This window comes from Salvelinus sp. IW2-2015, linkage group LG6.2 (assembly GCF_002910315.2).
Source record: "Salvelinus sp. IW2-2015 linkage group LG6.2, ASM291031v2, whole genome shotgun sequence".
In the NCBI taxonomy this organism is placed as follows: Eukaryota; Metazoa; Chordata; class Actinopteri; order Salmoniformes; family Salmonidae; genus Salvelinus; species Salvelinus sp. IW2-2015.
The window spans coordinates 14127967-14139961 of record NC_036846.1 but is presented as its reverse complement, the minus strand read 5'-3'; the positions used below and the strand labels follow the sequence as shown (position 1 = coordinate 14139961).

The following is an 11995-nucleotide window of genomic DNA, read 5'->3' as shown; positions in this document are numbered from 1 at the left end:
GACTCTACTGGGATAGAGCACTACAGAGCCGGTGGTCAATAGAAGAACTTACTACTCTACTGGGATAGAGCACCACAGAGCCAGTGGTCAATAGAAGAACTTACTACTCTACTGGGATAGAGCACTACAGAGCCGGTGGTCAATAGAAGAACTTACTACTCTACAGAAACAAAACAAACAACACAACAAAAGGAAGGAATACAAATCCAATGTCAAGTGATTGTGCTTTGACACATTCAAATTAAATAATTCATAACATTTACTCCATTACTCATTTACAGCCCTGCTCAATAAATACATGAACAGACTTCAGTAGAACCCACCACCTTAAAACATCTAAATCTTACTAAAAAAGTTGTGCATACAAGAGACAAAGTTCCATCTGAGAAAAGATATTGCGTACCAAAAGGTGAATTTTAACATTTTTGTTTTCATTTAGCAGACACTCTTATCCAGAGCCACTTACAGGAGCAATTAGGGTTAAGTGCCTTGCTCAAGGGTACATCGACATATTTTTCACCTAGTCAGGTGAAGGGATTCAAACCAGCAACCTTTCGGTTACTTGTCCAACGCTCTTAACCACTAGGCTACCTGCCACCCAAATGAATGCTGCAGTCCTAGAAGTCCAGTGCAGGTACATTCACACCTTCTCCTTCAGAGTGTAGGAGTGGGGTATCCAGAAGTCAACTAGGACAGTATCAGGACCACCATTACACATGAGTCTTTTCCCTTTGGCCCTTCTCCTTAACCCCTTCCTGAAAGTTGAGAGCCCTCTGAGCGGTGGGCTCCCTAGGGCCTGCTGGAGCTGCGGCTCTGCTCCATGGTGGTGAAGAAGAGGCAAATTGCAGCGGTGAGCAGTGTGTGCATGGACTCATACAGCAGCTTGGGTGAGAAGACGCTCCAGATGAAGAGGTGGTAGCGCAGGGCTGTGACCAACACCACGTAGGCCGCCGCCGGCACGGACCGCAAAAGGGCCAAGCAGTAGCATCCATGGCCGACCGCCACTGAGCTCCTGGAGAGAGGAGGAGAAAAGGGAAAGATGGAGATGAGAGAGGGTGAAGAGATACAATGGGAGAGAAGAGAGAGAGAGATTGATTATCTTTCAATCAGAAGAATGGAAAAACAGATGTCACCAGCAGTCAAAACAACAAATGCCTACTGTACCTGACAAAACAAATGTCATTCGGCATGAGACATCACAGGATTGAAGGTTTGCATCTCATAGGTCACGTTTTAAAGCACAGATTTGAGTACACCACGTGTACATTCAACCTCCACATCTAAAATATTTGATATAAAATAAATGCTATTGAACCGAGGCCTGGACTCAGACAAATCCTATTGCATCTCTCTTAGCCTTGAGGCACATGCTTTCAATCAGCCTTTTAACCTGAGAACTTGTATCTCGTCTGTCTCAATGCTTACGGTTGCATTAGCCTGACATCGACTCCTTAGCACCTCTGAAAAGAGCCTGACCTCATTGTCTATTTAGATAGGGCTAATAGATGCCAGCACATGTAGAAAGTACAGGATATGACCTTCAACGGCAGCCTTTCAATTCAAATGAAAGGCAGAGATGGAGAACAAGTTGAACACTCTTCAAAGGGTTTCCCACATTCTCTCATTCGAAACAATCGGAAATACAGAGAATTGTACAAGCTGTTTGCACATGTTGTCCTTTTATACTGGCTCTCTTTCACATTTGATCTCTTTCACACACAAGTACACATGTGCACAAACACGCATTCAATCACAGCATCTGAAAGCTCCTCTGTCTGAGTCATTTCAATGCCTTTGTCGGTCTGAACAGAGCCACAGTTCATCCCATATTCAGACTGGGATATTGCAGCCATGTAATCTCCAAGCTCAGGAGGAGGAACTGCAGCCAGGTAATCTCAAAGCTCAGGAGGAGGAACTGCAGCCAGGTAATCTCAAAGCTCTGGGGATGGAACTGCAGCCAGGTAATCTCAAAGCTCTTGGGGATGGAACTGCAGCCAGGTAATCTCAAAGCTCTGGAGGAGGAACTGCAGCCAGGTAATCTCAAAGCTCTGGAGGAGGAACTGCAGCCACGTAATCTCAAAGCTCAGGAAGGAGGAACTGCAGCCAGGTAATCTCAAAGCAGGAGGAGGAACTGCAGCCAGGTAATCTCAAAGCTCTGGGGATGGAACTGCAGCCAGGTAATCTCAAAGCTCTGGGAGGAACTGCAGCCAGGTAATCAAAGCTCTGGGATGGAATGCAGCCAGGTAATCTCAAAGCTCTGGGGATGGAACTGCAGCCAGGTAATCTCAAAGCTCTGGAGGAGGAACTGAGCCAGGTAATCTCAAAGCTCTGGAGGAGGAACTGCAGCCAGGTAATCTCAAAGCTCAGGAGGAGGAACTGCAGCCAGGTAATCTCAAAGCACTGGAGGAGGAACTGCAGCCAGGTAATCTCAAAGCTTGGGGATGGAACTGCAGCAGGTAATCAAAGCTCTGGGGATGGAACTGCAGCCAGGTAATCTCAAAGCTCTGGAGGAGGAACTGCAGCCAGGTAATCTCAAAGCTCTGGAGGAGGACTGCAGCCAGGTAATCTCAAAGCTCTGGGGAGGAACTGCAGCCAGGTAATCTCAAAGCTCTGGGGGAGGAACTGCAGCCAGGTAATCTCAAAGCTCTGGAGGAGGAACTGCAGCCAGGTAATCTCAAAGCTCTGGAGGAGGAACTGCAGCCAGGTAATCTCAAAGCTCTGGAGGAGGAACTGCAGCCAGGTAATCTCAAAGCTCTGGAGGAGGAACTGCAGCCAGGTAATCTCAAAGCTCTGGAGGAGGAACTGCAGCCAGGTAATCTCAAAGCTCTGGGGATGGAACTGCAGCCAGGTAATCTCAAAACTCTGGAGGAGGACTGCAGCCAGGATAATCTCAAAGCTCTGGAGGAGGAACTGCAGCCAGGGGAATCTCAAAAGCTCTGGAGGAGGAACTGCAGCCAGGTATTCTCAAAGCTCTGGAGGAGGAACTGCAGCCAGGGAATCTCAAAGCTCTGGAGGAGGAACTGCAGCCAGGTAATCTCAAAGCTCTGGAGGAGGAACTGCAGCCAGGTAATCTCAAAGCTCTGGAGGAGGAACTGCAGCCAGGTAATCTCAAAGCACTGGAGGAGGAACTGCAGCCAGGTAATCTCAAAGCTCTGGGGATGGAACTGCAGCCAGGTAATCTCAAAACTCTGGAGGAAGAACTGCAGCCAGGTAATCTCAAAGCTCTGGAGGAGGAACTGCAGCCAGGTAATCTCAAAGCTCTGGAGGAGGAACTGCAGCCAGGTAATCTCAAAGCTCTGGAGGAGGAACTGCAGCCAGGTAATCTCAAAGCTCTGGAGGAGGAACTGCAGCCAGGTAATCTCAAAACTCTGGAGGAGGAACTGCAGCCAGGTAATCTCAAAGCACTGGAGGAGGAACTGCAGCCAGGTAATCAAAGCTCTGGAGGAGGAACTGCAGCCAGGTAATCTCAAAGCTCTGGGGATGGAACTGCAGCCAGGTAATCTCAAAACTCTGGAGAGGAACTGCAGCCAGGTAATCTCAAAGCTCTGGAGGAGGAACTGCAGCCAGGTAATTCAAAGCTCTGAGGAGGAACTGCAGCCAGGTAATCTCAAAGCTCTGGAGGAGGAACTGCAGCCAGGTAATCTCAAAGCTCTGGGGATGGAACTGCAGCCAGGTAATCTCAAAACTCTGGAGGAGGAACTGCAGCCAGGTAATCTCAAAGCTCTGGAGGAGGAACTGCAGCCAGGTAATCTCAAAACTCTGGAGGAGGAACTGCAGCAGGTAATCTCAAAGCTCTGGAGGAGGAACTGCAGCCAGGTAATCTCAAAACTCTGGGGAGGAACTGCAGCCAGGTAATCTCAAAGCTCTGGAGGAGGAACTGCAGCCAGGTAATCTCAAAACTCTGGGGGAGGAACTGCAGCCAGGTAATCTCAAACTCTGGGGGAGGACTGCAGCCAGGTAATCTCAAAGCTCTGGGGAAGGAACTGCAGCTAGGGAATCTCAAAGCTCTGGAGGAGGAACTGCAGCCAGGTAATCTCAAAACTCTGGGGGAGGAATGAAGGGAATCTCAAAGCTCTGGAGGAGGAACTGCAGCAGGTAATCTCAAAACTCTGGGGGAGGAACTGCAGCCAGGTATCTCAAAGCTCTGGGGAAGGAACTGCAGCCAGGTAATCTAAAAGCTCTGGGGAAGGAACTGCAGCCAGGTAATCTCAAAACTCTGTGGGAGGATTTCAAGCCTGGGAAATGATCCCTCCCAAACAAATAAAGGCTCTCTGAGAGCTGCACTGAGGCAGTGGGTGGTAGTGTAATTTAGGGTAGGTGTTGAATCAACCACCTGTGGGTTTGTTTGTCTGCGTGTTCGATAATCAGTGAGCGTCCCCTCACAAGCCCCATGTCGGTGCCAACATAAATGACTGTACTCAGCGACACACACTGAATGTGTCCTTCTATATCGCTCTCTCACAAACAGCCATCAAGGCACATAGCACACACATTTTAGGCCAGAAGAAAGTAGTGAAACAAAGTGCTGGACTGAACTTATGATGTTTTATCCGCAATTCTTTAGCTCACAAACCATGAAGTTTTTTTATATCAACTAACATTTACATTTGTAGCATTTACCTTGACAACGACAATGCTATATGAACAAGCTAATCAATGGGTTTAGAATCTAAACATGATCAAGCACTAAATACATTTTAAAACTATGTCATCTGCATAGTGTGGAAGTTGGCACAATTCAAAGATGATTTTGCTTAGTGGGAGCCATGTACAGTGGGGAGAACAAGTATTTGATACACTGCGATTTTGCAGGTTTCCTACTTACAAAGCATGTAGAGTCTGTAATTTTTAATATAGGTACACTTCAACTGTGAGAGACGGAATCTAAAACAAAAATCCGAAAATCACATTGTATGATTTTAAGTAATTAATTAGCATTTTATTGCAAGACATAAGTATTTGATACATCAGAAAAGCAGAACTTAATATTTGGTACTGAATCTTTGTTTGCAATTACAGAGATCATACGTTTCCTGTAGTTTCTTGACCAGGTTTGCACACACTGCAGCAGGGATTTTGGCCACTCCTCCATACAGACTCTTCTCCAGATCCTCAGGTTTCGGGGCTGTCGTGGGCAATACGGACTTTCAGCTCCCTCCAAAGATTTTTTTATGGGTTCAGGTCTGGAGACTGGTCTAGGCCACTCCAGGACCTTGAGATACTTCTTACGGAGCCCACTCCTTAGTTGCCTGCTGTGTGTTTCGGGTCGTTGTCATGCTGGAAGACCCAGCCACGACCCATCATCAATGCTCTTACTGAGGAAGGAGGTTGTTGGCTAAGATTGGCAATACATGCCCATCCATCCTCCCCTCAATACGGTGCAGTCGTCCTGTCCCCTTTGCAGAAAAGCATCCCAAAGAATGATGTTTCCACCTCCATGCTTCACGGTTGGGATGGTGTTCTTGGGGTTGTACTCATCCTTCTTCTTCCTCCAAACACGGCGAGTGGAGTTTATGACCAAAAAGCTCTATTTTTGAATCATCAGACCACATGACCTTCCTCCCATTCCTCCTCTGGATCATCCAGATGGTCATTGGCAAACTTCAGACGGGCCTGGACATGCGCCTGCTTGAGCAGGGGGACCTTGTGTGCGCTGCAGGATTTATAATCCATGACGGCGTAGTGTGTTACTAATGGTTTTCTTTTGAGACTGTGGTCCCAGCTCTCTTCAGGTCATTGACAAGGTCCTGCCGTGTAGTTCTGGGCTGATCCCCACCTTCCTCATGATCATTGATGCCCACGAGGTGAGATCTTGCATGGAGCCCCAGACCGAGGGTGATTGACCATCATCTTGAACTTCTTCTATTTTCTTCTATTTTTCTAATAATTGCGCCAACAGTTGTTGCCTTCTCCCAAGCTGCTTGCCTATTGTCCTGTAGCCCATCCCAGCCTTGTGCAGGTCTACAATTTTATCCTTGATGTCCTTACACAGCTCTCTGGTCTTGGCCATTGTGGAGAGGTTGGAGTCTGTTTGATTGAGTGTGTGGACAGGTGTCTTTTATACAGGTAACGAGTTCAAACAGGTGCAGTTAATACAGGTAATGAGTGGAACAGGAGGGCTTCTTAAAGAAAAACTAACGGTCTGTGAGAGCCGGAATTCCTTACTGGTTGGTAGGTGATCAAATACTTATGTCATGCAATAAAATGCAAATGAATTACTTAAAAGTCATAACAATGTGATTTTCGGGATTTTTGTTTTAGATTCCGTCTCTCACAGTTGAAGTGTACCAATGATAAAAATTACAGACCTCTACATGCTTTGTAAGTGAGGAAAACCTGCAAAATCGGCAGTGTATCAAATACTTGTTCTCCCCACTGTATAAGGAGAGAAGTGGACCAATAATAGATCCCTGTTGGACACTGGTAATACCTGTATACATGTTTAAGTAAAAGTAAAGTGGAACAAGAATAGATCCCTGTGGGACAACAGTAATACCTGTAGACTAGATACCAGCATTTTGACTTTGATACCGATACCCTTTGTAGTATCACAATACTCAATACCACGGCAAAACAATAAGGCCAAAGTCACAGAATGGCACTTGATCCAGACTCGGCTACTGCTCTGTTCAATCGTTGGGCATCTTTTAAGTTCAATATTTTACATCAACATCTCTCCCAAAGATGAGATGACATGGGTCACATTATGCCTAGCGAAAACCAAACACTGCATTCCATAGTAAGAACCGTATACCAATGGTCAAGCATGGTGGTGGTAGTAGTGTGATGGTTTGGGGATGCTTTGCTGCCTCAGGACCTGGACGACTTGCCTTAATAAGGAACCATGAATTCTGCTCTGTATCAGAGAATTCTACAGGAGAATGTCAGGCCATCCGTCTATGAGCTGAAGCTCAGCTGGGTCATGCAGCAAGACAATGATACCAAACACACAATCACGACTACAAGAAAACGTCTAAAAAGCAACAAATTTGAAGTTTTAGACTGGCCAAGTCAAAGTCCAAATCTAATCCCAATTGAGATGTTGTGGTAGGACTTGAAACTAGTAATTGATGCTTGAAAACCCACAAATGTTGCTCAGTTAAAGTAGTTCCGCATGGAAGAGTGGGCCAAAATCCCTCCACAGCGACGTGAGACTGATCAACAACTACAGGAAGCGTTTGGTTGGAGTCATTGCATCTTAAGGTGGTACAACCAGTTAATAAGTGTAAGGGGGCAATTACTTTTTCACACAGGGGCATTGGGTGTTGCATAACTGTTGCATAATAAATATGTAATTGTTGTATTTTGTTCAGTCATGTTCCCTTTATCTAATATTAGGTTTTGGTTGAAGATCTGTTAACATTCAGTATAAAAACATTTACAAAAGTAGAGAAAATGTGAAAGGCAAATACTTTCTCACAGCCCTGTATGTGTGGGTTACAGAGATGAGGTAGTCCTTCAAAAATCATGTTAAACAATATTATTGCACACAGAGTCAGTCCATGCAACTTATTATGTGACTAGTTAAGCACATTTTTAATCCTGAACTTATGGGTTGAATACTTATTGACTCATGTCATTTCAGCTTTTCATTTTTTATTAATTTGTAACAATTTCTAAAAACAGTCCACTTTGACATTATTGGGTATTATGTGTAGGCCATTGACAAAATCTACATTTAATACATTTTAAACTCAGACAAATTCAGGCTGTAACACAACAAAAAGTGGAAAAAGTCAAGGAGTGTGAATATTTTCTGAAGGCACTTTTTCTGTTACTCCTACACCAGAGGCGTATGACGCAAGTTACTGTATTAGGTGTAGTGTACTCTTCAGAGACTATACCCTCAAGGCATGTGTTGCTGTTCTGCTCAAGCTGCCTACGTAGCAGGTAGCATTGACTGCATTGGGAGTGTGTGTGCTCAGCTGTGGCTCCGGTCTGCCAAGCTAGTGTAGCAAACCACAACAATGTAATTATTACAATGATGTTGTGATGCAGAACAGGCCATATTACTCACACGCCTGATTCAACAGATATGTAATTAATCAAGGGATCCAGATTAATCCAACTCATTTTATGCCTAATATCTACGTTTTAACGGAATGCACAGGTGTCATGAAGAAAACTACAGATGATTACATAAAAGGTCTACATAACCAGTAGAAAGACATTTGTCTTGTCTTTGTTGTGGTGATCACATCTCTCAGCTCTATACATCCCCGTTCCTTTGCAGCAGGACAGACCTGCCCGGCATCTGGCGAATTATGTGTCTGTTCATGTCCTGTCCTAGGCAAAGGTCTCTAGCTCCCTGATGAGGTAGTAATTGAAGGGCATTCCCCTCTTTGGAAATGAGTTCAGGCATTAGTCAAGCACCTTCACGCCTGTCCCACACCCGCCCACTCTCCCTTTACTTCCTGTCCTCTTCTTGGGCTGGCTTTAGTATTGATCCAGTGCACTCCCTCTATCATGACCCAGGGAGCAGGACTAAAAAGGGATGACTGCCTGTAAAGGAGTGTGGGATACAGGATGTGCGTCAAGGGATACCACCTATAGAACTCTGGAGCTTTTGAGAATTGTCCCCTTTTGACACTCAAAAACACAGCCCTGGCAATGTGTTTGTACACCACATGTATTTTCCCATTTCTGGGTGCTGTCTGCACAGATTTGACCAGGATATATGTTTGAACAACAGTAGCAAATGTTGGGAAAGGGGGTTATTGAATTCTCTTTGTTTGCTTTGACTACTTTGGAGCACTTTTATCCTGGTGAAAACATGGCCCTAGACAGATCCTATTCAACAGTAATGAAAACTTTAGTTTTATCTTCCCCTGTGGTTTTAGGGTTTCCCGACAAGGGAGGTATTGATCAAAGCCCATTTCCAGTATTTGGTTCTGTAGTGTGGATGCTGATGGGGCATAGTGCATTATAAATGAGCTGCATTGTGTCAGACTACTTAAGAGGTTCATTTATCACGCAGACCTCTCAAACTGCACTTTGTGAGTGGGGCCATTCTGGTGGAAAACGGCAGAGCTGGATGGTGGGGATGGAGGATGTGGACAGGAATAATGAGAATTTACAAATCTCGGTCTGCTCGTATTATGTATGAGATACTCAGAGGGGATGGATTGTGTGACGCACGTTTCCCCAGATGAATCAATTGGTTTATGACAGTGTTACAAATATGGGACTTTACTTGAACTGGCTTCCTGCAAGAGCATATGTAAGGGATAAACAATGACAGGCTGACGTAGGGGGTTTGATGAGGTCCCCGAGGCTGAACTTCACAGTTAACAAACCAACAAACTACCTGTCGTTAATATTATTGATTAAAATAAAGAAGAGGGCCGTCAACTGAGAAGGTGACCAGTCTCAACTTGGCCACAGTTACAGTCTGACACAGACAACATCATCGTAGAACAAAAATTGTCGACATATCAGTGGCTCTTGTTAGGGGGGCACAACTGACTGTCCTTGACTTGACACCAGCACCACGGGTGGTCCTAAAAGCCACCCAGATATGCAAATGGTGACATTTCGTGACATAGCGGAACGCGACTCGGTGACATAGAAGCAGACTCCCAAGGGGCAAGACAGGGAGTAATGGGATTTGGAATGTTCTCCTGCATCCACACTATGATGCTACGTCAAAGAGGGGATGATGTGACAGACAATTCTACCCATTTCTCTGCTTTAATTAATGTGTGTGAATGCATGTGTGTGTATGTGAATGTATGTACAGTACAAGTCAGAAGTTTGGATACACCTACTCATTCAAGGGTTTTTCTTTATTTTGATTTTTTTTTTTTTACATTGTAGAATAATAGTGAAGTCATCAAAACTATGAAATAACACATATGGAATCATGTAGTAACCAAAAAAGTGTCAAACAAATCAAAATATATTTGAGATTCTTCAAAGTAGCCATCATTTGCCTTGATGACAGCTTTGCACACGCTTTGCATTCTCTCAACCAGCTTCATGAGGTAATCACCTGGAACGCATTTCAAATAACAGGTGTTCCTTGTTATTTGTGGAATTTCTTTCCTTCTTAATGCGTTTGAGCTGATCAGTTGTGTTCTGACGAGGTAGGGGTGGTATACAGAAGATAGCACTATTTGGTAAAATACCAAGTCCATATTATCGCAAGAACAGCTCAAATAAGCAAAGAGAAATGACAGTGCACCATTACTTTAAGACATGATGGTTAGTCATGAGCAATGGACATTTGACTGGTGGAAATCTGTCCTTTGGTCTGATGAGTCAAATTCTTTGGTTCTAACCGCCGTGTCTTTGTGACACGCAGAGTAGGCGAACAGATTATCTCAGCGTGTGTGGTTCCCACCGTGAAGCATGGAGCAGGCGGTGTGATGTTGTTGGGGTGCTTTGCTTGTGACACTGTCAGTGATTTATATAGAATTCAAGGCACACTTAACCAGCATGGCTACCACAGCATTCTGAAGTAATACTCCATCCCATCTGGTTTGTGATTAGTGGGACTATCATTTGTTTTTCAACAGGATAATGACCCAAAACATACCTCCAGGCTGTGTAAAGGCTATTTGACCAAGGAGAGTGATGGATCAGATGACCTGGCCTCCACAATCACCCGACCTCAACCCAATTGAGATGGTTTGTGATGAGTTGGACTGCAGAGTGAAGGAAAAGCTACCAACAAGTGTTCAGCATATGTGGGAAGTCCCTCAAGGCTGTTGGAAAAGCATTCCTCATGAAGCTGGTTGAGAGAATGCCAAGAGTGTGCAAAGCTGTCATCAAGGCAAATGGTGGCTATTTTATTTATTTGTTTAACACTTTTTTGGTTACTCCATGATTCCATATGTTTTATTTTATAGTTTTGATGTCTTCACTATTATTCTACAATGTAGAAAAATAAAGAAAAACCCTTGAATAAGTAGGTGTGTCCAACCTTTTGACTGGTACTGTATGAGTGTAAGTATATGTGTGTTCACAATTCCCTTTTTCCCTCTCCAAGAGCAGGACTTCAAAGTGGTCGTTTTCATCAATTATTGAAACGCTGGCATGCATTAGGAGAAGGGGTCCCCCATGTTGGACTAGGCTTTACGATCTGCATCGGCTGCATTTCGGAGCTAGTTATCACTCAACCTAATTGGAATTAGATGCCAGTAACAAAGAAGCTTAGAGGCCCCTTTAAAGAAAAAAAACACCCACCCACAAACAGCTTTTTGATATTAACCACATCCTCCATCCCTTCTTTTTTCCATTCCATAACTGTTAGCTTATAGCGCTGTGATTCATACTGTAATGTACATTCAAGACACGGGGTAGCAACACTTATCTCATGTATTAATAATCACGTTCTTTTATCTTATGCTCTTTGAATTGTGCTCTAGGTGGATCACTTGTTGCCGGAATAAAATTAATTAATGAGACAATCAATTAGGGGTGCAAGCGTTAAAACGATGTACAAAGTGTTCCCGGATCAAGGCGATCTCTTGCATCTTTGATGATCACTTTTGCATTTCCAAATAACATCCAGGGGTAGCTTGCTGCGCTGCTGTTTTGAATCCAAAATATATTGGCATGTGGCCAAGGCGTTGTCATCACATTATGATCCTGTCCCAATAATTACACACTGCTAGTCTCATGCTAGACGGGAAGAATATACTGTCCTCTGTTGGGTTACTGTCCTCTTTTGTCTTTATGTATTATGGTACGGTAGTGCTCTATTCAGTTTCCATTCCAGTTCCGTAAATCAGTTGAAATTCCATTCATGAACAATTTAATAACTGGAACGTTTCACCAGCCTCTTGTTTTAGGCCGAATCAATGTTGTGGGTACGACGCCCTCCCTGCACAATAAAATTTTAAAAATGTAATTCAACCTTTATTTAACTAGGCAAGTCAGTTAAGATGAAATGCATATTTACAATGAGGTCCTAGGAACAGTGGGTTAACTGCCTTGTTCAGGGGCAGAACGACAGATTTTTACCTTGTCAGCTCGGGGATTCGATTTAGCA

At 44.3% G+C, this 11995-nt stretch overlaps 1 protein-coding gene across 1 annotated transcript in view; it reads right to left on the bottom strand.

Annotated features, from left to right (window-relative positions):
- Nucleotides 1–212: 212 nt before the first annotated feature.
- The window catches only part of LOC111965853 (GPI ethanolamine phosphate transferase 2-like), a 133809-nt gene continuing 122026 nt past the window's right edge, over nt 213–11995 (bottom strand). Inside the window, exon 14 of the mRNA XM_023990223.2 lies at nt 213–1012. Coding sequence (XP_023845991.1) covers nt 790–1012 — 223 coding nt within the window. The 3' untranslated portion in view covers nt 213–789. The remainder of the gene's footprint in view (nt 1013–11995) is intronic.